Genomic DNA, 23,596 nt, shown 5'->3' on the forward strand with positions numbered 1-23,596 from the left:
CTGAGAAGTATTACTCTCTTATATCCCTTCTGCCCCATTCCCCAGCCCCTTCATACATATCTAACTTCACTGTTTGCCCACCATGTTTTCTTTTATGAAGAAAAGTAATAAAGGTTTTTTTTTTTCTTCTCATTCCCTTTCTTACAGTAAAGGTAGCATACATATAGAGAGATCAGCCCTTTTGTCCAGGACTGAAGTTTCTCAGTATATGGGACTTTCAGTGCTAAAACTGGGAGGGCCAGCCATTCCATTTGCTTTCTAAAAACAACTCCTTGATGCATATTGTACATATTATAAAATACACATATATATCCTTATATCCTTATATCCTTAACATAATTACTGAAGTATAATTGACAAAGTTCACGTATTTTAAAGAATTGTTCGACCTAACCAATACCCAGTTTTAGAACATTTTCATCGTTCCAGTAAACTTGCTCACGCCTGGTTACGATTAATGTGTGTTCCCACTACACCCTGCCTCCTCCCCTGTGCCAGGCAACCACTAGTTACTTCTGTCTCTATAGACTTTCCTTTTCTGGACATTTCATATAAATAGATTCATTCAATATTATCTTTGAGTCTGGCTTCTTTACTTAGTATAATGGTTTTATGTTCATCCTTGTCATTGCATGTCAGCATTTCTATCACTATTCCTTTTTTTTTTTTAATCACTATCCTTATTGCTAAATAGTATTCCATTATATGAACTCCTGTTTTTTCACTCATTTAATGTTAATGGACATTTGAATTGCTTCCTCTTCAGCCCTGATGCATAATGCTGCTAGGATCATTGATGTGCAAATCTTTCTGTGGTCATGGGTTTTCATTTCTTTTGGGTAAATACGTAAGAGTGGAATTGCTGGGTTGTGTGATTAATTTTTTTAAGAAACTATCATACTGTTTTCCAAGTGACTGTACCACTTTACATTCCCACTAGCAATATATGAGGGTTCCCATTTCTCTATATCCTCTCTAACATTTGTTAATGACTTTTTTTTTTAATATAAACATTCTTAGAGATACAAAGTGGTATTTTGTGGTTTAAATTTCCATTTCCCTAATGACAAAGTTGAGCATCTTCTCGTGCTTATTAGGTATTTCACGTAACGCTCTGATGGACTTTGCTTTTTTCACTTGGCATCTCCAGAAGTCACTGTATTTAAGTATTTAAGTTCATAGAGATCCCCCCAGAACCCCCTCTCCCCCTCATCCCTTGTGGCCTAGCATTCCACTGTGTGGATGTACATAGTTTATCCAGTCAATCTGCTATGCTCGGGCATTAAGTAGTTCAGTGTTTTGCAAAGCTACAGATAATGTTACAGCGAATGATCTTAAATATTTGTTTTGTTTGTAGTATACCTTCGGAGTAAATTCCCAGAAATGGGATTACTAAGTCAGAAGACATGCATATGTACTATTATTGCATATTGCCAAATTCTTTTCCATAAAGGTTGTGGCAATTACATTCTACCAGGAATGTATAAGACTTTCTGTTTCCCCAAAACTTCAATATATTGTCAAGCTTTTGAGTTTTTGCCAATCTGATGGGTGAGAAATGGTATCTCATTGTAGCTTTAATTTGCATTCCTCTCACAATGAGTGAATATTTAAGGACCATTTTTATATCTTTTTTCATGATTTTGAATTTGCTCACGCTTTTTTTCTAATCTTGCAAACATTTTTTTTTATTTTTATGTAGACAAATTTAACAATTCCTCCATGAAACCATCTGGGCTTGGTGCTTTTTAGTGGAGTGATTCTTTGGTAATTTTATTTCTTGTATGCAGATTGTTTTTGTAAGCTTTCTATCTTTACAGGAAATCAGTTTGTTAAACCATATTTTTCTAAGAAAGTGTTCTTTAGGCTTTCAGATGTGTTTCATTTGAATTGGCATCTTTTATGTTTAAAATTTTTTCCCTCTGTATCAATGGTTATTTGTTGTTATTTCTTATTCTGTATATATGCACTTTCTCCCCTTTATTTTTTTTATTAAACTAGCAAATATTTTGTCTATGTTGTTTCATTTTTCCAGGATTCTATGGATTACTTTGACCAACTGTTTTTCTGTTCTCTACCTCTTTAATGTTGATTTTTAAAATTTTTAAATTTCTGTTCATATTTATTAATTTTTTCCTTGGGTTTTGTTTTACCTTGTTCTTTCCCTGGTTCTTTCAGTTGGGAATGTAACTAATTTTCGTTTTTTAATTGATACAGGTATTTAGTGCATTAAATTTTCTCTGATCACTGCTTAGAATGTAATCCTACAGGTGTACTTATTATGATTATTTGTGAGAAATTCTGTAATTTTTGTTTCGAGTCCCTGTTTTGCCCAAGTTGTTTATTGCAGTTATCTTTAATTTTTAAGTGGAAGAGCCTCTTTGGTTGCATTTTTAATTTCTATTTCTATTGCAGTGTGATTGACAAGTATTATTTGTAATATTACAGTACCTGCTGATATTTTCTTTGTGACCTAATATATGATCAAATTTTTGCATACCCATATGAATGTTCCATGTATACTTGAGAAGATTGCATGTTCTCTATTATTAAGATGTGTAGTATTCAATATATATCCAAAAATTCGCCTTATGTGGTTTAGTTCTTGTCTATCCCTACTTTTTTTTTTGTTCACCTGTCTTGTTCTGCGTGTTAAAGTCTCTGTTAGTAGTGTTTCTCTGTTTCTCCTTGCATTCCCTGTAGTATTTGTTTTAATAGGTGATTGCTATGTTATTTGTTGTGTAGATATTCATACCTGTTTTACCCTAAATATGAAATGTGGATTTTAACATTGTGTTCTTTTTGTATAGTGTAATCTTTTTTGAAATTGTCTTTTGACCTTAAAGCCATTCACATTTATTGGTATGACTGATAATGTTTGGACTTAATCCTGTTATTTTTTACAGTTTTTGCATGTATTACACTATAATTACTATCTGTCTTTTTCTATTTAGGGTGCCCTCTTTGCTTTTGAAAAAAAATTCCTTTTGGTATGTAGGAAAGTTTATATTTTTTATTCTAGTTATGGCTTTATAATATTTTCTAAGTTTTTAATCCCCTTTTTTCTTTTTTAAACTTTTACTATCTTGGTATCAGTTCTGGATCCCATCCTTTAACTCTCACCCATTACTAAATGAGAGTCCTTGTTCTTTTTCTGCATTTCCCTCTTCTCTCCTAAGTAGGTTCCATGCCCAGAGAAAAACCCAATGTGGGGTTTGAATTCACAACGCTGAGATGAAGACCTAAGCTGAGATTCATAGCCGGATGCTTAACTGACTGAACCACACAGGCAGGCATCCATCCCTTTCACATTTTTAATTGTATTTTTCTACTTTTCTCAAAACAGAAAATGTCTAAATTCTATCATTAAGTATATTTCAAATATGGAATATATGAAATGCTTCTGATGAGTCCTTTTGCCTAAGTTTTCTCAGCCATCTATTGGTTGGATGAAGGTCATCTTCTAGGTGCTTTTATATTACACAATTATATAGTATTACACTATACTACTACTGTAGTAGTATATTCATATTATATTACACATTTATCTAATATTCTCTGACTTTTTCTGGGTTCAACATTATTTTCCTTTTATTCTTGGTATTAAAGGATATCTTGGTTGTATATAATAGCCTTAGTGTTTTCTTAAGTTTCTTAAAAATGTAGCTTCACTATTGTCTTGCTTTGTATGTTGTCCTGGGTTTTGGTTTTTTAGGGTTTTTTTTGTTTGTTTGTTTTGACATGTCTTACATCAGTCTAATTCTCTTGTCTTTATTTCACTTTTTTTTTTGGCCTGGAAGCCCTCAGAATTTTTTATTTTCAAAGTTGGATAGTTTTATTAGGGTATGTATCAGAGTTGATCATTCTGGTCAGTTTTCCTGGTGTGCCCTTTCTATGTGCAGATTGAAGTCTTATTTCTGGAAAGTTTTCTTGAATTGCAGTTTTAAAAGTATTGCATTCTTTTTTGTCCTTCTGGGACATCAATTAAATATATGGTGGACGCTTTTTGCCTGACTTTGTTTCAGCTACTTCGTGATTTTTTTTGTTACTTCTTACTTAATTTTTATTTGCATTTTTTTCCTCTGGTTTTCTACAAGATAAAATTAAATTTTTAACTAAGTCTTTGCTCCCTTGAGCACCATGTAATTTAATCTGGTATAATTTTGCTTTTTTCTATTCCTACATTCAACCAACTCATTTTATCTCTCCCTATTTTAGTACAGTTCTGTTCATAGTACTTGTACTTCTAATTCAGTCTATTTTTTTCATGTACTAGTTTTTCATATACTCTTACTTGGTATTTTATTTAGTTGGGGTGTGCTGATACAGTTTTCTTTAGCTTCTGGGTTTCCTCTTTGGAGGGAATGGGATTTTTCAAGAGCAGAAATGAATTGTGTTAATGTTGGGGAAAGAGAAAGCTAGTGTACCTTGTTTCTTTTTTTATTACCACCAGATACTCCATGTTCTTTAGAATGTTTTGTTTCCTTCTCCTACCTCATTCTTGTCTGGATGCGGTGCTTTACCAAAGCCACTGCTTCCAATCCTGTGCATCTAGTGTTGTGGCCCATCTATGAGGCACCCACCTATGTTCACAATTTTGTCATTTAATGCTGTACTTCCTCTTTCTAGGGATGATTTTACCTTTGCTGTGCCTAACCCCTGTTTCTACTCCATTCCACAGCATCTCTTAAACTTCCCCTTACTTGCTCTCCTCACTCACAGGCTTGCCATCGGCAGGAGAGAAGTGGGAGTCTCTTGGAATTGATCTCTGTTTACAGGTCATTTGAAGGCCATGGTGTTCTGTGTCTCTTAGTAACGCTGAAGGTTGAAGTCACTTCAGGTCTAACTTACTCTCCTCGTTGAATTTATCATTTCATTTAGGAGGCTGTGGGGATATTTAGAATCAGACAGCCACCATTGTTCTCCAAACCTGAAGTATCCTTTTCTTGTTTTAAAAATAATTTTGCTAGTTTGTGAAATCCAAAATTCCAGAGAACTGTGAATTTAAAAACTGGGTCTTAGAGATAAATCATTCACTCTGTGTTTTCCACTGGGACAGATTGAACAGAAACCTCTTGGTTCTTCTTAGTTTTTCCTGTCCCCTTTGCCCATAAGCAGCACTACTAGGGAAGAAGCTCTGTTTTCCTCTTTTCTCTAGTCTTGGTGCTCTTACTGTTAACTTGCAGGTTACGACAAATTTCTGTTCTGAGAAAGTTCTAAGTGGCATACTCATGTTGCTAAAATGGAATATTTGTGGATTTTAAATTATGAAAGAATGTGACTAAGTTCAGTGACTTTCCAGTCATCCAATGAACTATGCATAATATCAACTGTGATAAAAGATGTAATAATATGCATATTGAGTAAAATTTAGTGTTACTAATGACGTCTCAACCCTCTGGCTGCCGTAACACAATACCATAAATGACATGGTTTAAACAACAAAAATATATTTGCTTTCAGTTCTGGAGGCTGGAAGTCTGAGATCTGGGTGCCAGCATGGTCAGGTTCGGTGAGAACATTTCATCCTAGCTTGTCTATTCCTGGCTGCTTTCTTATTGTGTTCTCACCTAGCAGAGGAGGACGGTATGGATGACACAATTCAGTCTATAGTTACATTCAAGATCCTGCCTGCCTGCCGGGAATATGGGATTCAAGATTTGTGGGGCAAGCAAAGTCTGGTACCTGAGGTTGAGTAGAAGAGTGTTCTTGAAAACAACAAAACTAAGTTGTATTGTTGGTATTATCGTGTGATAAAATGGAGACCAGTCTGACAAAGAATTGAAGAGGGCACTGGAGATATCAGCCAAAAGAAATGGCGAGTGCTCCTTAGTGAAGTGCTATAAAAAGCAGGATAACACCACTAAAGAAAACAGTGAGAGATGAAGGTCCACTACTAGTATATTAGTTATTCCAGAAAAGGTCCCACAAGAGGGAAAAACAAAAAACAAACTGACTTAGACATAAGAATATAGAGAGTCCTTACTTCCAGCCTGTTACACTTTATTAGAAGACTATTTGTAAATGGAGATTACATTGAAAGTTTTATTTTCATAAAATTTGGGTGGAATAACTTCATACTAGCTGTGTGACCTTATATATCATAACTTCCTGAACTTCAGTTTCCTCTTCTGTAAAATTTGGGGGCTCATAAAATATTAGCGTCCCCCTCTCATTTCTTTTGCTCTCTTTTAAGCCTTGGCTGGCTGTTTTCTCATCTTCAGGAGATGATCGAATGGAAGATACAAAGTAGGACTTTGTATTAGGGTTCTACAGAGAAACGAAACCAATAGGTTTTAGATATATATAAAACCTACTATTGAACCTGTGTGTGTGTGTGTGTATGATTTATTATAAGGAATTGCCTCATTTGATTATGAAGGTTGGTAAATCCCAAGATCTGCAGGATGAGTTGAGCAGGCTAGAGTCCCAGGAGATTCAATGTTTTAATTCCAGTTTGAGTTGGAAGGCCTGTTAACCAGAACTTTGGTGCAGTTCCCATCTGAGGACAAGATAAAAAGCTAATGGGAAGGCAATCAGGTAGAGAATTCTCTTTCTCAGGGAGGGTCAGATTTTTTTTTTCTGGTAAGTGCTTTGACTGATTGGATGAGACCCACCCACACTACAGAAGCAATGTGCTTTAGGCTGGCTATAATTTAAATATTAATCTCAAAAAAAAAAAAAGTTAAACTCATTCAAAACATGCAAAACCACCCAAAATAATCTTTGACCAATTAGCTGGTCAGTCCCTGGTCCACTGAAGCTCACACACAAATACAACCATCACAGCCTGCAAGGAGGGTAGAGCAAGTACATGGGGGCAAAAAAAAAAAACCACAAAGATATAATGAATTTCAGCTACAAAACTTCATAAAAAGAGAAATTAGCGGAAAACCTCCTAGTGGAGGAATCCAAACATTACCATATAAATGCATCAAAATCTTCCACTCCGCATGAACTAATTTATTTGCTACTGTTTTGTAAAGATGTTAAATAAGAAAGCAAACTGCTTCAGGAAAAGTGTCCCTTCACCTGGGCACCTTGCCTTGGTAGCTACAAATTATCAATAGGACATGGTTCCAAAGGAAATCTGAAGAAGAAGAAATTACATAGATTAAATTCTAAATGGAATTAAGATTTCTGTGGTATTGAAAATGGCTGAAAACTGGTCTATTTCTCTTATGTTCTTGATTGGCATTTGTGGCTGACCTTTTTATAATGTTTGTGCATTTCTCTTTTCTATTAAGCTTTTCCCAAAAATTATTTGAGAGAGTTTTTATGATTTTGACAGTTTGACATTTATATTCCAAGCAGAAATGCTAAGTTTTTTCAAGCATGTATATGAAGGTCTTTGAGAGAATAAACCCAGTCATTTGATACCACTGCAGACTGCAGGGAAATAGCAGTCATCTTTCTAAACCAAATCAGCTATTCATGAGCTTATTTAATACTTCATTGTATTCTATAATTATCCTACAGTGTCTGGTTTTGCGAGTATAAATAGGAAGTTACTCTCTGCATACCACTTTACTCACATATTTCTTATGTTTCCCTTTTTTTTTTTTTTTTGATGGTCCTTCCAAGTGCTAGATGAGTTAGTCTGGTATCCTCCAGACTCCTTTTCTGAAGGAAACTACCCCACCATGGTCATTGCTACAGAGAAAGGATTTTGGCTATTTCTGTCATCCTTGCCAGCTACGCTGATGGGAACAGGGGCAGCAATCTTGTCCAAGGTCTAAATTTCTGGTGATGGCCTTTGAGATAGCCAGTCTGTAGTGTGGCTCTGTTCAGTCATAATGAGCTAGGTGGCTTCAGACTTTTGCTCCAAATTCTAAACTGAAGAATTCTAAAAATTGGTTGGCAGTGGGAAAGGAGGCTGAAGATACATGGGGAGGCTGTAAAGCAGAAGGAGCACACCTGAATCACCATTAGAAGGAAGCAGAAACCATGGGTAAAGATGAGGTTGTTGGGTCCCCCAGTAACGGGTCCATGATTAAAGGAGCGAGACTGATACAAAGCGAAGGTCAAGCAAAGCTTTATTTCGTGCCAAGCATCGAGAATCAAACCGACCATCAAACTGACCCCTCCCTGCCTCACAGACTAACTTTTATAGAGCAAAGGCCATGTGGTTGGGCCTGGCCACACAGAGGTGGCCAATGAGATTGTAACACACAGAGAAAGCTGCACAGTCATGCTAGGTCACACATAAGTGACCAACTGAATTACAATTTACCCTATAGTAGATATTTGAACTAGTCTATCAACTTGGTCAGAATTGGCGCCCAAAGGGCGGGGCCCACACTCCTTGGTAGCTAGGGAGACAGTATATGCGCTCCACTGATTGGCTGTCTCCACCTGACCCGACTCATCCCTGCATTCGGACTTGTTTTTAAGTCAGTCCCCTGGGGGAGGGGGGGTGGGGCAGGGTCAGTTTAAGTTTTAATGTATAAACAACAAAATGGCTGTTCAATCCAAGATGGAATCGCTCTGGCTAAATAGGTCCTTACAAGGTGAAAAAAACTGTGATCAGAGGTTGTCAGTTTATAGTGAAAAAATAGTGTAGAAATACAAAAAGAAACTCTTAGTGAGTTGCTCAAGTTATTTAGATGAAAAGTGAATGGATTGCTATTGGAAATAAAATAATCCAATTCCCAGCTGTTGTTTGGATCCAAACCACCTTCCAACAAACTTGGCTGTGCTCTAATTCCTTACTTCAATCTCTCTCTCCCTCCCAATCCCTCTTCTATATAACAAACTCCCATCACTTGGCTACCTAAGTAAGTTTGTTTTTCACAACCCAAACAGCCTGTCCTGCATTGCCTCAAGGTAGTGGTGGGGTAGCTCTATTTATGGAGTACTGATCATTAAGTATTCACATTTATTTTCCTAATGCCAGAACACTATATGTATTCTCTTCTTTTCTCCACATTTTCCCCAACGTGTTCCCCCCCCCCTTGTCTTTGCTGATAATTTACCAGTAAAAAGAAGGAAGGGAGAGAGAAAATGGGAGTAGACAGTATCTTAATGTATTCCTTTTCGCTCTGTGGGGGTGCTCAGTGCTCAGTGTCAAAACTCCCCTGGCTAATCTAAATTTTCTTTTAATTTAGGAAAGAATGATCCCTAAAATTTGACCAATAACTAACTAATAAAAGACAGCTAGATTTTTTGTTTGTTTTCCCACTTTTTCCCCCCATCTGAGAGGAAAAAAACACACAACAGAACTTCTCTGTTCGCAGGTAACCAGGAAAAGCACAAAAGGACAACAATCTTTCCCTATTTGCTGCCTCTAAGTTCAAAATACAAAAGGCAGAGAAACAGAGGAAAAATGATTTCAGCTGTTGCTTTCCTATGCGGCGTGGTCAGAAGGCTGATCTATATTGATCCCCTGTCGTCTCCCTTCTTTCCATCCTCGCCAAACACAAAATATCTAGGAGAACACACTCCAGCGTGTATGGCTGGTTCTTAATTGGACATGTCACTTAGCTAATCCTCAAAAAATCTGGCTCCAAACGAGTCAAACACTCCCCTTATTATTGCTTCTAACCTTGCATATTCTCTAGTATTTTCTAACAAGACAAATGTTATCTTCCTAGTTGTTTATATCTGTTAGGAATGTATTAAGTTACAGGAACAGAACTCTAAGTAATGTTTAAATAAATAGGGTTTTTGTTGGTTTTGTTTGTTTGTTTGTTTTATGATTTTATTTATTTAAGAGAAAGCGAGAGAGCACAAGCTGGGGGTAGGGAGAGGTGGAAGCAGACTCTCCACTGAGCGGGGAGCCTGATGCTGGGCTCCATCCCAGGACCCTGGGATCATGACCTGGGCAGAAGACAGACCCTTAACTGACTGAGCCGCCCAAGTCCTCCACCCTTTTTTTCTTTACTGTAACAATAAATCTTGAATAACACAGTTGCTGATGTTGGTTAAGTGGCTCAAGTATTGATTTTCTGAGATTTTGATAGTTTTTCCCTTAGCCATTCCAGTCATCATGTCAACATTCAGGACAGGATAAAGAGAAGAGGGAGTACCTTTCCTGTTTTATATAAAGCGTAAGGCTTTCCACGGCTCCAATAGTATTCCACTTACAGTTTCATTGTCTAGAATGGTGTCATTGTCATTCCTGCCTGTAAGGGAATCTGGAAAGTCAGATTGTCTCTCCTGGTGTTGGGCACGACGTTCTTCTGTATGTAATGGGGGTTCTATGAGCAAGACAGAGGCAGGAGAGAGATGCTGGATAGGAAACCCAGGCTGCTTGCAAGACAGCTGGAAGAAGGATGTCAAATGGCTCCTTTAGGAGCCTTTTTGAGCCTCAGAAATGTTTTGGCATTTGATCTTATGTAAACTTGCCCTTGCCACATTAACTCTGGGAATTGTAAGTTTATGGATACCTGAACAAAGGAAAATGAGAACCTGACCAAGGAAATGGTTGAAGCACCTATATCTCACTGTTGCAAATGATGATACCAAATAACCGGTACTCTGAGAAACAAGCAGTGTTACAAGAGGCAGGCACTCTTGGAGAAGGGGCACTAGCATGGGCACCCGAGTGGAGAGGAGAGGTGTTCTGTGACTCCTACATGTAAAAGCTGAACTGACCCCACAGCCAGTGGCTTCCCTGAGGGAGGCCTTCCTCATAAACTCAGCTGGCCAGCTATGGTGCTTCACCTGCTTGAGCTCCAATTCTGAAATTGTCACTCTTAAGTTTCAGCTTGAAAAAATTTTAAAACTACACTAACTACAAGAATAGTGCAGTAATATCTACATATGTGTGTGTGTGTAGTTGTTATATAATATACATGATCGCTATTGTTGAGTATAGCACTGTATAATAATCCCTTACTGACTGATCTGTCCCACACTACTAGACCATAAGCTTCAGGAGAGTAGGTCTGTCTTTGCCACTTTATATTAGCAGTGCTGAATGCTATGCTTAGCACATAGTGTCAATGCATGAAAGCGAATGGCCAGGTCAATAAACAACTACATTTAAATTGTATTCTTTTCAGAGAATCCATTGCCATTATCAAGTACAAAAATATCCACCTGTGATCCAACAAGAAAAACTGGTAGTGCAGGGTTCAGGGTCTGAGAGGTGCAGAAATGCTTGACTGATGGATCCATTAGTTGATCCATATGATTACATGGTCATCATATTTTTTTAAAAAGTACTTGCTGCTAGTGTGAATGTAGTATATTACCTAGGATATAGCATCTTTTCTTTTCCTGGGAAGCCCATAGCATTCTTATACTTTTCCTTCCCCCCCTTTTTAAAACTGGGTACTGGAAGGAACTTTTACAGATCTTTTGATCTAATCTTATAATTTTACTGGTGGAGATTCTGAAACCAGAGACGTTCACACGTCTCCCCAAGGAGAGTGTCACACAGCTGATTATTGGTATAAATTTGCATCATTTTTCCCTTGAGACCTGACTGACTTCCCTACAAGTAGCATCCTGCTTGGTAAATTTATGTGCTAGATCATTACCACTGTTGCATTTTCTCAGTAGGGGGATGGATGAAATCTTCCTGGGCTAAGTGCCCTGAGTCACACACGCACACATATGCGTACACAGGCACACACACACACACACATACACACACACCTGAGGTGACCGTGAACACACATAATCAGCACTCCTACCATCTGCTCAACCCATGTGTAACTCCCTGCCTCATTCGCGAGTGTATTTTTAACGCTTTTCTTTAAGGGACCTCATGTTTTTCAGACATCGGCAAAAATTAATCTTGAAAATTACAAAATCAAAATATGTTGAGTTAATTAAGATCCATTTTCTCTGACAGCATTTGGTCTAGGCAATGATTGCAAAACTCCATCTGCATTTTGTAAGATGGCTTCTCTGTGAGTACACTTGCAACAACTTGATTTAGGAGTGTACTTCTGATATTAATTTGACTATTGCTGCTCCTGCCACGGAGAAGCAGAGCCCACTGGTCTTTAGGGCTCTTCATCAGAGAACCATGCTTGGGAGCACCATGTTCTGTGGGAAATATTTATTGAGGCAATGTTCTCTCTTGGGATCCCAGCTTTCAATCTTTTTAAGTATTGTTTGTCTCAGAACTTTGCTTTTTATAAGTTTTGAATTCCTTTTTATTGCCTTTCTTCTTTTGCTTTCCTAGACCGAATTTCTTAGCGTAAACAAAGGTGAAGTGGCAGCATTTTTCACAGTACCCTGGATTTTTTAGAGTTTTTGTTGTTGTTGTGTTCAGTGGAGGATTGGCCCGGGAAAAAAGAATGTATAAAACAGATTAAAATATATTAAATGCCAATTCATTCCTTTTTCTTTGGGCTCCTTTTAATTAAAATAAATATTTATTTGGTGTTTACTATGTACCAAGCAAGCTAGCTGTGCTAGGTGCTTAATAAGTATATTATTATAATGATTGTATTTACATTTTATACTAGTTTAATAATAAGAAGCATGGTAACAGCATACATTTGTATACATAAACTGTCTTTCTTGCATTTCCACATCTCATCTGAACCTCAAAGCAAATGTTTGAAATGGATGTGTAGGAACTTTGTAGGACACTTAGGACTGTAGAAACAGAAACCCCAAAAAGATAAATGTCCAGAGTTACATGGATCTGGGCAAGGACTGCATGAAAATCCAGGTTTCCTGACGCTGACCTTGGAGCTCTTGTCCTATTGTATTGTATACCTCTTGGAGATATTTTTATCTCCAAAATTCACCTCTGCCACCCCAGTGTGTGATCAGTTCTCACCCAAAGCACTATGGATGCCTGTGGTTCTGCCTTGTGAGGCAACTTGTATGAGAAGCTCCTGGTCTCACACTCGTATGTGTCTCCTCTCTCAATCTCTGTTTCTGTCTCCATTGTATATACATGTATATATGTACATGTACATGTATGTGTATGTGTTTATGTACATGTATCTGTACATGTATATGTATATGTAGCATCTTCCCTGAGGCTAAGCCATTCAGAGAATTCATATTGAATAAAAATCTACTTACCTTCTAGGAAAAAGTTCTAAATGTTTTATAAATAAAACATCTAATTCTTGGGATTTGGGCCCTCGAATTGTCTAAGATCATATTATGACACACAATTATTATACTGCTTTGGTTATGGGAAAATGTTATATCTGTTATTATTAAAAATAGATTCAGACTGTGCCAAACAGATCCGGTCTTCTTAGAGCAAACTTTGATTTATTGCCATTAGCAATCCTAAGGCAGAAAAATTTTTTTCAAAGTGATAAAAAAAGAAACACACAGACACATACACTAATTGCATTTAATAATTAATCTTAAAAAAAATTGATAGGTAGTTGGTCTCCCTGGGATGAATTTAGATGTAAGAACTTCTTAGAAGCAATGAAACTGATTATAGAATCTCAACTTCAATACAAAATATCATAAGGTGAATAATTTTGCTTCATTCTGTTTACAGTTAACAATATTCCAATCCCTCCTACCTGGAGTTTGCAGGAAATTTGCCTTCCCTTGATTGTGTACTAATAGTAAAGCTAATTCATGTGCCTAATGTTTTTATAGTTTATATACAACTTTGGCCATATTATCTCATTTTTTAAAGATTTTATTTATTTATTTATTTGACAGAGATACAGCGAGAGAGCGAACACAAGCAAAGGGAGTGGGAGAGGGAGAAGCAGTTTTCCTGCAGAGTGGGGAGCCCAATGTGAGACTCTATCCCAGGATCCCGTGATCATGACCTGAGTTGAAGGCAGATGTTGAAGATGCTTAGCGACTGAGCCACCCAGTTGCCCCATATTATTTCATTTTAACCTTAAAGGAATTCTACAATAAACAATATTGCTATCTTTGAGTCATTACTCAATTTGGCCCGGGATTATAGGGTCTGAAAATGAGAGAACCAAGACCTGACCCTGATACTCTGACTCCAAACTCAAATTCCTTTGACTTCATTCCTAGTGCATGCTTTCTGTTTCCTCATTTTTTACACATCTCAGCTCCCAAACTGGAGTTGAATTTACCCTGGTGTTTACCAGATCGCTCTGCATAGGGTTTTACACATAAAAGGATCTGGGTTTTCAATTCCAGCTTTGCTACTTCTTTGCTGGGTGGTCTTAGAGAAGTTATTTAATCATCTAAAGATGAAGTCTCAGCTTCTTCATCTATAAAGTGGTGATCACAATAGTTCCCACATCATAGGATATCAGAGTAAATTAAATGAAATCATTCGTGTAAAGTCTTAGCACAGACAGTATCATGGCATTATTAGATAATCCAATTTACAAGTTATGTAAGTTTAGGCAAGATACTTAATCTTGTCTAGTTTCATCATCGTTAAAAAAGATTGGGAAAATATTAAGTATCTTGCAGGGATAGCATGAAGTTTAAATAAAATAATGTTTTTGAAAGTGCCTAATAGTCTTTGGAATGCAATAATTTTTCATTTTCAACCTACCTGCTTTCTGTCTTTCTTCAAGGAGAAAAATCAATAAATGTTTACTGGATTTCCAGTAACTCTTTTCATGCAAAGATTTTATGACCATGTTTTAGTGGTTCTATACACGGATGCAAGTGTTCGATATCAAGGTGACTTTGACAAACTGTTCTGAAACTCCTAGTAGAATAAACTACAGTGTCCTCTCAGAGAGGTGACAGAAAGGAATTTGGTGACCTAGTCTAGAGTAATCGTCCAGAAAGTGGCTCCCCAATGACAGGCCCTTTGTCAACCAGCCAATAGGTACTTTGGGCACAGACAGGGAATTTCAAGGAGAAGGACTTATTAAAGCAAAGAGGTGTTCAAAAGTGATTATCTGTTGGGAACTTCCACCAGAATTTGCATAAAAAGATTGAACTTGAGAATATATATTTTTTAAAGATTTTATTTGTTTATTTGAGATAGAGAGTGAGAGAGAGATGGGGAGAGAGAGAGGAGAGAGAGGAAATGCACGAATTGGGGAAGGGCAGAGGGAGAAGCAGGCTCCTCACTGAGCAGGGAGTCCTACACAGGGAGTGGGGCAGGCTCAATCCCAGGACCCTGGGATCATGACCTGAGCCAAAGGCAAATACTTAATAGACTCAGCCACGCGGGTGCCCCTTGAACTTGAGAATATATTTAAGCAGTGATTTTTAATATCTAATTTATTGCATCCTATGTGTCTACTGATACAAGAAAATCACAGTGGTAGAAGGCATGTTTTCAAATGGTAGAAATACATGTAAATAATTAAAATTAATTTTACCATTCCACTTCCACATATTTTTACATTTGGCTGCCACTGCTTGCTTCTACCAGAACTAAAGTATATGATAGGCAATGTATTACAGAATTATATATTTAGTTATTTTAGGATATATCATTATTTTGTGAATTCTCAGTGTTCACACATTGAACAGTCTGAGAAGTGCTGTTATGAAAATATAGTTTTGTTACTTTGGACATTGTTCGGCAGATCAAAAAAGGCAAACATTATGTTGTTTAAGATTAATCAAAGTTCTGCTTTCTCAAAAGATAGGATTAATTTAAAACCAAAATTTACTGTTATTTGTGTCTCTGAGCAATGGTGGGTGTGTCTCATTCATCATTGCTTTTCTGGTGTCCAGACCAGTGTTTGGGACAGAATGAGGACTCCACACATTTCCATCTTCCATAGAAACTGCATGCATAAAAAAGGCTCTGTTTCAAAAGTGCTTAAATGGTTTCTCTAAGTGCTTTGAGGACCCAATCTTAAATTTTGTTTCCCTCATTCATTTTATTTTTCATGAAATTCTGTCTATGTTTCTGATTCAGTGCTACCTATTGTCAGGACCCTTCCCCGAAAACTCAAAGCTATTGGTGAAGTTAACTTTCTGTCCAACCCATTTTATAAATGTGCACACAGGACCGTAGCGTTGTGTGGTTTATGCAAAGCTCTGTGAGGGCAAGGCAAGTCTAGAGCCTTAGTGTGGTATCATCCTTGTTCTTAGAGAGTTAATGTAGTAGCAGACAGGGATGCACAGGCAGCTAATTATACGGCAAAGCAGAAAGAAAAAGTGCTGTGCTTAAAGTATAAACAAAATGCTGTGGTTGCAGAGTGGAAGGAGTAATTAATTCAAACTGGGAGGATCAGGGACAAGGAAGGAAAGAAGCTAATATTTATAGAGAGCTTAAAAGTTGCCCAAGGCAAGCCTAGTTCTTTCCCTCAGGCTCTGGCAGGGGCTTGTGTTTAAACTGAGCTGGGGCATGTTTGGTCCCTGGGGCCATATTGGGAAGGCAAGGGTTCAAGAAGCAAGGATACCAGGGGGCCCCCTTCTGCTATCCCCGAAGAACAGGGGCTGGGACAGCCTTGACTTGGGAGGGTTAGGTAGAAAACTGGGTTGGTAAGGGAAAGCTGCTTTCTGTTACAGCGAGGAACTGGAGGGAGATTCTAGGCAAAGATGAAGAATGTCAGGAAGATTCAGCTTCAGTGTAAGGGGAGGGCAAGCAAAAAAAGGGGAATTGGAGCAAAGACAAGGCCCACATTTACCCAAGTGGGTATAAATCATGGGGTGGACTGGGGAATTCTGAAAAGGACACCAAGGGAAGCCTGTTCAGCAGGGAGACTGATTCAGTGCCAAGGTTCCAAAGGAAGCACGGGCCAGCGGATCCAAGAGCTTGGTCTACTCTCTCCCGTGAGGTAGCACTCCACTGGGCGCTGAGTATCTGCGGGTCCCTACAGGGAAGGGAGCAAGGGTCCCCTAGTTGGCCAGCCTTCTCTCCTGACGAAACCACCCACCCCCCGAGAGCACAGACTGTCTTCATCACCGCACACTGCCCCATAGAACCTGGTATTGGATTGGCCATGTGGCAGGATTTTACACAACCATAACTGACTCATGGCAAATGGGAAGGTAAATTTCAGCAGAGTCAAGAGGCTAGTTATGGATTTTACAGTGCTGTGGAAGTTTAACCCGAAAATTAACCGCACAGTTACAAAAAAGGTTAAAGCCATTTAAGACTTTATGATCAAGAATTATTTCTAACGCTGTAATTTTACATAAAGAAAACTGTGTCAATTGATTAACTTCTGCGGTAATTTATTAGCTGCTCATTATACTTTCCTGTTTTGACTAATGAAAACATTTAGAGCTGCATCTTTATGGAAGCTAAGTAGGCCAGGCATTTTGACTGTCTTAGGATAATTAAGAGAATTTTGCGTCGTTAGGCTTTGGGATACCCACCTCTCCCGGTACAGCTTCAGAAAATGGTTTTTCTATTTCCTCAGCCTTCCCTCATTAGTGTCTCTTCCTGAACCAAGCCCAACTCTCTAGAATATCGCTATAAAATATTTTACAAACATGTATGGGACTGATCCAACTGCTCTAAACTATTACTAATTTTCTAATTAGGTTGGAAGAAAGACCTATTTCATTCCTATGTGAGATAACTTAGGGGAATTTATAATATTAGGGCTTCAAAACATTTTCCTAACTTACATGAAGGTCTAAATCAGGAAAGACAAATTTGTGATAAACATGCCCCCCTTTGGCTTTCTGTGCCTGTGTTACAAATCTGCAAGGTCACCACTCATTTCCTACGACTTCAGAATCCTTCTCAACACAGCGCTGTAGACAGCAAGAGGTTGGGATTGGTGTGAAAGATGACCTAGTCAGGTTATTGCTCCCACAGGCCTATAAACTCCTCAGGCACGGGCACGGGTCTAATTCAGGACATGACAGACAGTCAATAAATGGTTTTTGGAATGAACCATGGGCAGAGAGATGGATAAATTAAATGGATGTGTGAATGACATTTCTTTCTCCCTCCTTCCCTCCCTACCTCCCTTCCTTCCTGTTATTGTTTCTTTCTTTCAGCTGGTACAGGAATGCCTGGAGGTTGCTTCCTTCTCTGTGTTCTAGGGAATGTACTGTGTGCATCACCAAGGGTCATGTGAAGACCAGCTAGAATATCTATCGTAGAATGATGGGGCTGGAAGAGACCTCAGAAAATACTGAGTGACAGCTTTTCAGTTTTACAGAGACGAACCTAAGGTACAGAGAGAGCACCCATCCCTAGAGCTGTCTCTGAAGCTCTGGAGCCATATTCCATACCTTATTAACTCCGTGGCTTCTGGCATTTTCTTTGCCTCTTCATTGGTAAAGCGGAGACAGTGACCTTGTCTGCTTTCCAGGGTTGTTGTAAAGCTTAACAAGAAAATAAACGCAAAGTGCTTAGTGTAGTGCCTAGCACATGGTAAATACTAAAAAAGAGTTAACTTTTCTCTTTTTTTCCTTCCCTTTCATTAGTATTTGCTGAGCTAGTGATGGTACTATAAGTGGTTTTATTATGAAGTATATCATGTTATGCTGTGGGTCTTCCCTTTATATGCCATGAATTGAACAACATTTCCATTTTAGATACATAGAAACTAAGACAAAGAGAAAGTAAAGGAACAGATTCTTATAATTAAGAATAAAATATTTCCTACGTGAAAAACATATAATTCCAGAATGTCTTTCTCTTTTCTTTTGGCGAACCCTATTATTTCACAATATAGAACATGCTTCAGAGAAAATGTATTTATAAAACTTGTCTTTAAATAATATAGCCATGAAGTTTAATTAAAAGTGAGTGGGCTGAATTATCCTTTTAGAAAAAGTCCCATATGCACATCACATATTCAGACCTTCAGGTCAGTAATTAGTCGGGGTGGGGGAGTGGTGAAGGAAAGTTTTAGTTGGCTTGACTTTGGTTGCCAGGAAACATACAAAGGCAGCAGGAACAGATGAAAACAATGCCTCGTTGCTGTGAAGGTGGCCTTAGAGGCAAGCCCTTTACTGGGACAGAAGCCTTGCACCTGTGTCATACAAGAAAATAGAGTTTAAAACCCCAACATGTCAACAGAAGCAAGGTTAGCCAAAGAGATTTTGAAGAAGTTGCTTTTCTAATGCATTTGAAATGAGATTTAGAAGCTGTGTTCTGTGTCATTTGGTATAAACATGGGGGAAGATTTACGCATTTTTAATGAAGCCAGATTAAGCAGAATATAAGGAGGGGGGTTTTAAAAAGATTTGGCTGTAGATTTGGAAAGTAAACTGTGGAATTAAAAAAGGGTGGGGGTTGAGGGCTTTTATTCCTTACCTCTGGGCTTGAACATTTTGTCTCTTCATTGTCGGCCTTGAAATGTGCTTTCATTTTTGAAATTATGTTGCTAAATCGGGTTTCTTTTCAAAGGCACCTGTTGAAGGGGAAAAAAGTGTCGAAGTAGTTGAAGGCCCCTGAATAGAGGTGAAGCCATTATGAGTTACCAGAATGCACTTGTGTTGAACAAGGGGCCCCAGCCTGGGTCAGAGAGCCTGGGAAGAGCGGGAGGGGCCACCACAGATGAAGATCCCTGCCCCTCTCTGCTTGAAAACCAGCTCAGTGTGGATGACTTTCACAAAATACAGAATGCCTTTGAGGTAAGCCTTAATCTTCTTTACTGGAGAGTTTGTTTTTAAGATTTTATTTATTCATTTGATTGAGTGATAGAGAGCCCAAGGAAGGGAGCACCAGGCAGGGGGAGAGGGAGAAGCAGGTTTTCCACCCAAGCAAGGAACCAGAATGTGGGGCTCGATCCCAGAACCCTGAGTTCATGACCTGCGCCGAAGGCAGCCGCTTAACCCACCCAGCCACCCAGGTGGCCCTACTGGACAGTTTGAATTGTTTATGAAGACTGGGGTGAAACAGGTGTTTCTCTTAAAATTGTTGATTTATTCAATGGTTCAAAGAGGGAATTGAAAAGAATCAGTCAGGCTTGCATTTAGCACCGGAGTAACTCTAGTTAACAGAGTAACTTCAGTTCTTTGGGCCAAATAATATGATTTAGTTTGCAGTCACTGTTGTCGGGTATCATTGCCATCAAGGAAGGATTATTTCTTGGACAAAAGTTTTCTTAGTGGTCACGACGTTTTTGGAAACCTGGAAGTAATGGCTGTGAGCGGGGAACGCCTGATCTCCCAGGTGACTCCCAGGACAACTGTTCTTACACAGAGCATCCAAAGAGAACTCTGGAAATGCAAATAGGCAGGTTGCAAACATTCTCCCGGGCTTCACTCCTAGTGACTCAGCTCCTTTTCGGAACTAATTTTGGCAGTTTATTGGCCCAAGATCCCGTGCTGGGGACCAGTCTCCCACTTTTTTGGGTAAATATTGGGGCAATGCCCATCAAAACAGAGTTTAAAGTTATCCTTTTAATGCTCTCTGTAAAACAGGCCTTAGGAATTTTAACTCTACATGAAAATCTCTCTTCTCTGTATCTTAATTAATTTGAAATTCTGCAGCTATGCATAGTGAACAGTATACATCGAAATGATTTTTAGTTTCTCATGCGAATAGGAAGAAGTGCTCCTTCGTGCTGCAGAATTTGGGTGGACATGAGCCTCCATTCTTTCTACTTCATTATGTTTGCTAAAATATGTTCTCAGGACTTCTTCATAAGATCCTCTGGGGGGTGCTTGGGAGTATCCATATTAATCTGAAGCAGACATTCAATATTTTGGAATACCACCTTGAAATTAATAAAGCATGATGAGATGGAACAATTATATTGGTCGTTATTGGCATAAATTTTAATCTTTATCTCTCCCTGAAAAAGTTGCTAACTACTGAAAAAGTCTGCCATGTCCTGTTCCGCATAACAAATTAGATTTTACCTGTAATATTAAATTAGTATCCCACTTATGTCAATCAATTCTTTATAATACAATCTGTCATATTTAGTAGCAAAGACATGCTCTGCCCTACACTTTTCTCATTTTAATTGTCCTATATCTGCTATTCATCCAACCCCATTTGTCTGTGAAATTTTGGTGCTGTTCATGTCCAATGCCCCAAATGAATTTGGCGTATTTTGGTAGACACAGCAAACATTTTGACAGCTTGAGGACATTCAGAGAAACGTAACAGCAGACTATGACAGCTTTGACTCTGGAATGAACAGAAATGTGGCGGTTTGTTCTGCTAAGAACGCAAAGAATCTGAATTCTAGGGCCCATTAGGAGAGTCGACATTAAAAAGTCGATACGTTAGAGAGTGAACCTGCTGCGGAAGGTGGGGGTGGATGTTCTCTTCAAATCACTGATCAACCTGGAATGAACCCGATGAGACGGGATAATCAATCTGAGTTGTTATTTTTTTGGTGGGGGGGCTTGTTGTTGTTATTGTTGTTGTTTACTTTAAATGTTTCGAAGACTGGATCACGTATTTTGAAAGTACCAGTTGGAAAAGCAGGTATTACAGTGGGAGAATAGATTGCAATTTGGAACTTGCGTGAACCTAGAAAATCTAGTGACAGTTCTTAAAAAAGGCATTGAGCTTTGCAGACATTATTTGCAGAGAAAATGAAATCTGTCCATGTTTTTAAGAGACTCAACAGACACAGAATGGAATAATCTAATGGCAAATGTGTGACCAGAACTAAGAGGCCCTTGAGACAATATGATTTCCAAGCCCAGCATGGAGCCTTGGGAAGAATGATACACGAGATGTTTTCAGTGGAGTTCAGTCCATCTGTCATGAACGTCAGGCCCACGGGCACAGGTGTAGATTGTTGGAAAAGTCGCCCTCAGATGCTGTCTTGCAACACAGACTCTAAAGGCAGTGATCTGTACTCCGATCGCTAAAGACAAGCTCTTGCAAATGTCTAGATTCTGGCACTTGATCCCTTTATCTCTTATCTTGTTTTTGGTACCCGGATTGCTAACTTGGGACTGAAGAATTGTCAGATAAGGTCCATATCCTTAACTGAAAAATGGGAAGTTGGGTCTTTGAATTGTGTACTGAATGTTTCATATATGTTTCCAAATGAAATACACATAGCTATAAATCTTAGTGGTAACATTAAGGAAGAAAGCAAGGAATGCTTACATTTATCTTAGGATGGTATAAATGACTCAGAATCACTTACTATTTAAGCTCTAGAAATCAGATTTCTTGGATTTAAATCCCAGTTTTGCCTCTTACAGTGTGTCTATGTGCCAATCACTCAAGCTTTTTGGGCCTCAGTTTCCTTTATTTCTAATGTAGGAATAATGAGTTTGTGGTAAAGATAGTACCTGGAATACTTGGAAGAATGCTTGACATAGAGAAAGTGCTCAGTTAGCGTAGGTATTATATATTCAGTGAGTAGAGGTTAAACCACATGGCCTCTAACATTCTCTTGATTCTAACTCACACATTTCCTAAAAGAAATTAAACTTTGAATAACACATCTGTGCTTCTGCATTCCTTTTAGGTGTGTGAGGAAGTGGAAGCAATGAGTTGCAAAGACAAATTCACTTAGAAAAGTGCAAAGCGTTCATTTTTCTGTCTCCTACTTCTTATTTTATTAGCATTCAAAAGCTTTTAATTGATGTGTTCATCCTCGTCTTTATTTTTTAATTTTTTTAATTTTTACATCTTTGTTTTAAATTAATCCTTATCTTTGGAACAAAGAAATTACCTGGATAGAAGTACCAGAAAAGTAATTTGTGGATTTCATTTTCTTTCAAGTGATGGTGTCCAGAAAGCCATATATCAGCTTGAAGGCAATGAAACTTGTATTATTCTTAGAATTGTAAAATGGTTGTTATTCAGACTTTCCTGTCGCACTTGCAATGCTTACAGAAATGACATGGTCTCTGGACATTCATATTATTTTGATGTCAACCATATTTTACATTTTCTTAGATACTTCAAAAACTAGCTATCATGTAAAGAAAGATGGCTGTAGTTTGATGATGTTAGAAGAATGCTTATAGGTAGAAATTCTGGCCCGAGGGAAATGGAATTTTGGAAAGACCCCATTGGGACCTATTATATATTGAGTTTCTTCTGAGAGTCTGGCTATGTAAGTTTCTGAGCATTTCTTTTCTTGAATTCTCCACTGCTGAGCTGTGCATGCCAGGACTTTCTGTTCTTTGGTCCTGGATGGCTTGCTGCCTGTTTGGCCTGGGACTATAGATGTCTACGCCGCTACACTTACTGGATTGGGTCCTGACCTATTTCCAACAGCAACCGTGTCTGTATATCCTCTCCTAAAAAAATCTTTCTGGCCAAGGTTGGGTCTAGAGCCTGGGACTGGTCCTATCTGTCTACTCCCTGCTGCCACTTGTCCAAGCCCTACTAAATCTTTAACTTAAATAGCTAGAAATGAAATTTAAATCACATGCAAAAGGGGAGCTATTTATGCCCCAAATAGGAAGGTCCAAAACATTGAGAGAGGCAGAGCAAAAGTCCGAACAGGAAGTCTCCAGCAGTGTTCAGGGAAGTTTTCAGAACAAACCTGTCGTGGGAGTGAATGGAATCTGCTCAACGCACTTAAGCTAACTTAGTCTGAAAAGCCTAGAGAAGTTCAGGAGGCACTTCTGTAGTTCTGAAAACTGTGCTTGAGATGTAATAAAATGATTAACTCCACAGTTTATGATATCCTCATGTTTGATTGTCTTTATAAAATTCCCAAGAATCTGCCTACAGACAGATTCCACAGCAGAGCCCATGAATGATGCTTCCTTGCTCAAAAAGCTGAGGGTTCTGAGATCCTGCCAGGCAGCGCAGACTCTAAGGGAATATGGAAAATCGGATTTAGCTATTCTCTTCCTTTCCCTAATTTATTTGCCTTTCTTTCTAAACTGTCCGGATTCC

General features: G+C 38.4%; 1 protein-coding gene across 2 annotated transcripts in view; it reads left to right on the top strand.

The window, feature by feature from the left end:
* Nucleotides 1-18,450: 18,450 nt before the first annotated feature.
* The window catches only part of WDR49 (WD repeat domain 49), a 132,585-nt gene continuing 127,439 nt past the window's right edge, over nucleotides 18,451-23,596 (top strand). The window contains exons 1-2 of one of the 2 annotated variants that reach the window (XM_032341768.1): nucleotides 18,451-18,845; nucleotides 19,169-19,395. In XM_032341768.1, the coding sequence (XP_032197659.1) occupies nucleotides 19,234-19,395 (162 nt within the window). In that variant the 5' untranslated portion in view covers nucleotides 18,451-18,845; nucleotides 19,169-19,233. The remainder of the gene's footprint in view (nucleotides 18,846-19,168; nucleotides 19,396-23,596) is intronic. The other variant, XM_032341772.1, reaches the window with a different exon arrangement.

Source organism: Mustela erminea, chromosome 1 (genome assembly GCF_009829155.1).
Source record: "Mustela erminea isolate mMusErm1 chromosome 1, mMusErm1.Pri, whole genome shotgun sequence".
In the NCBI taxonomy this organism is placed as follows: Eukaryota; Metazoa; Chordata; class Mammalia; order Carnivora; family Mustelidae; genus Mustela; species Mustela erminea.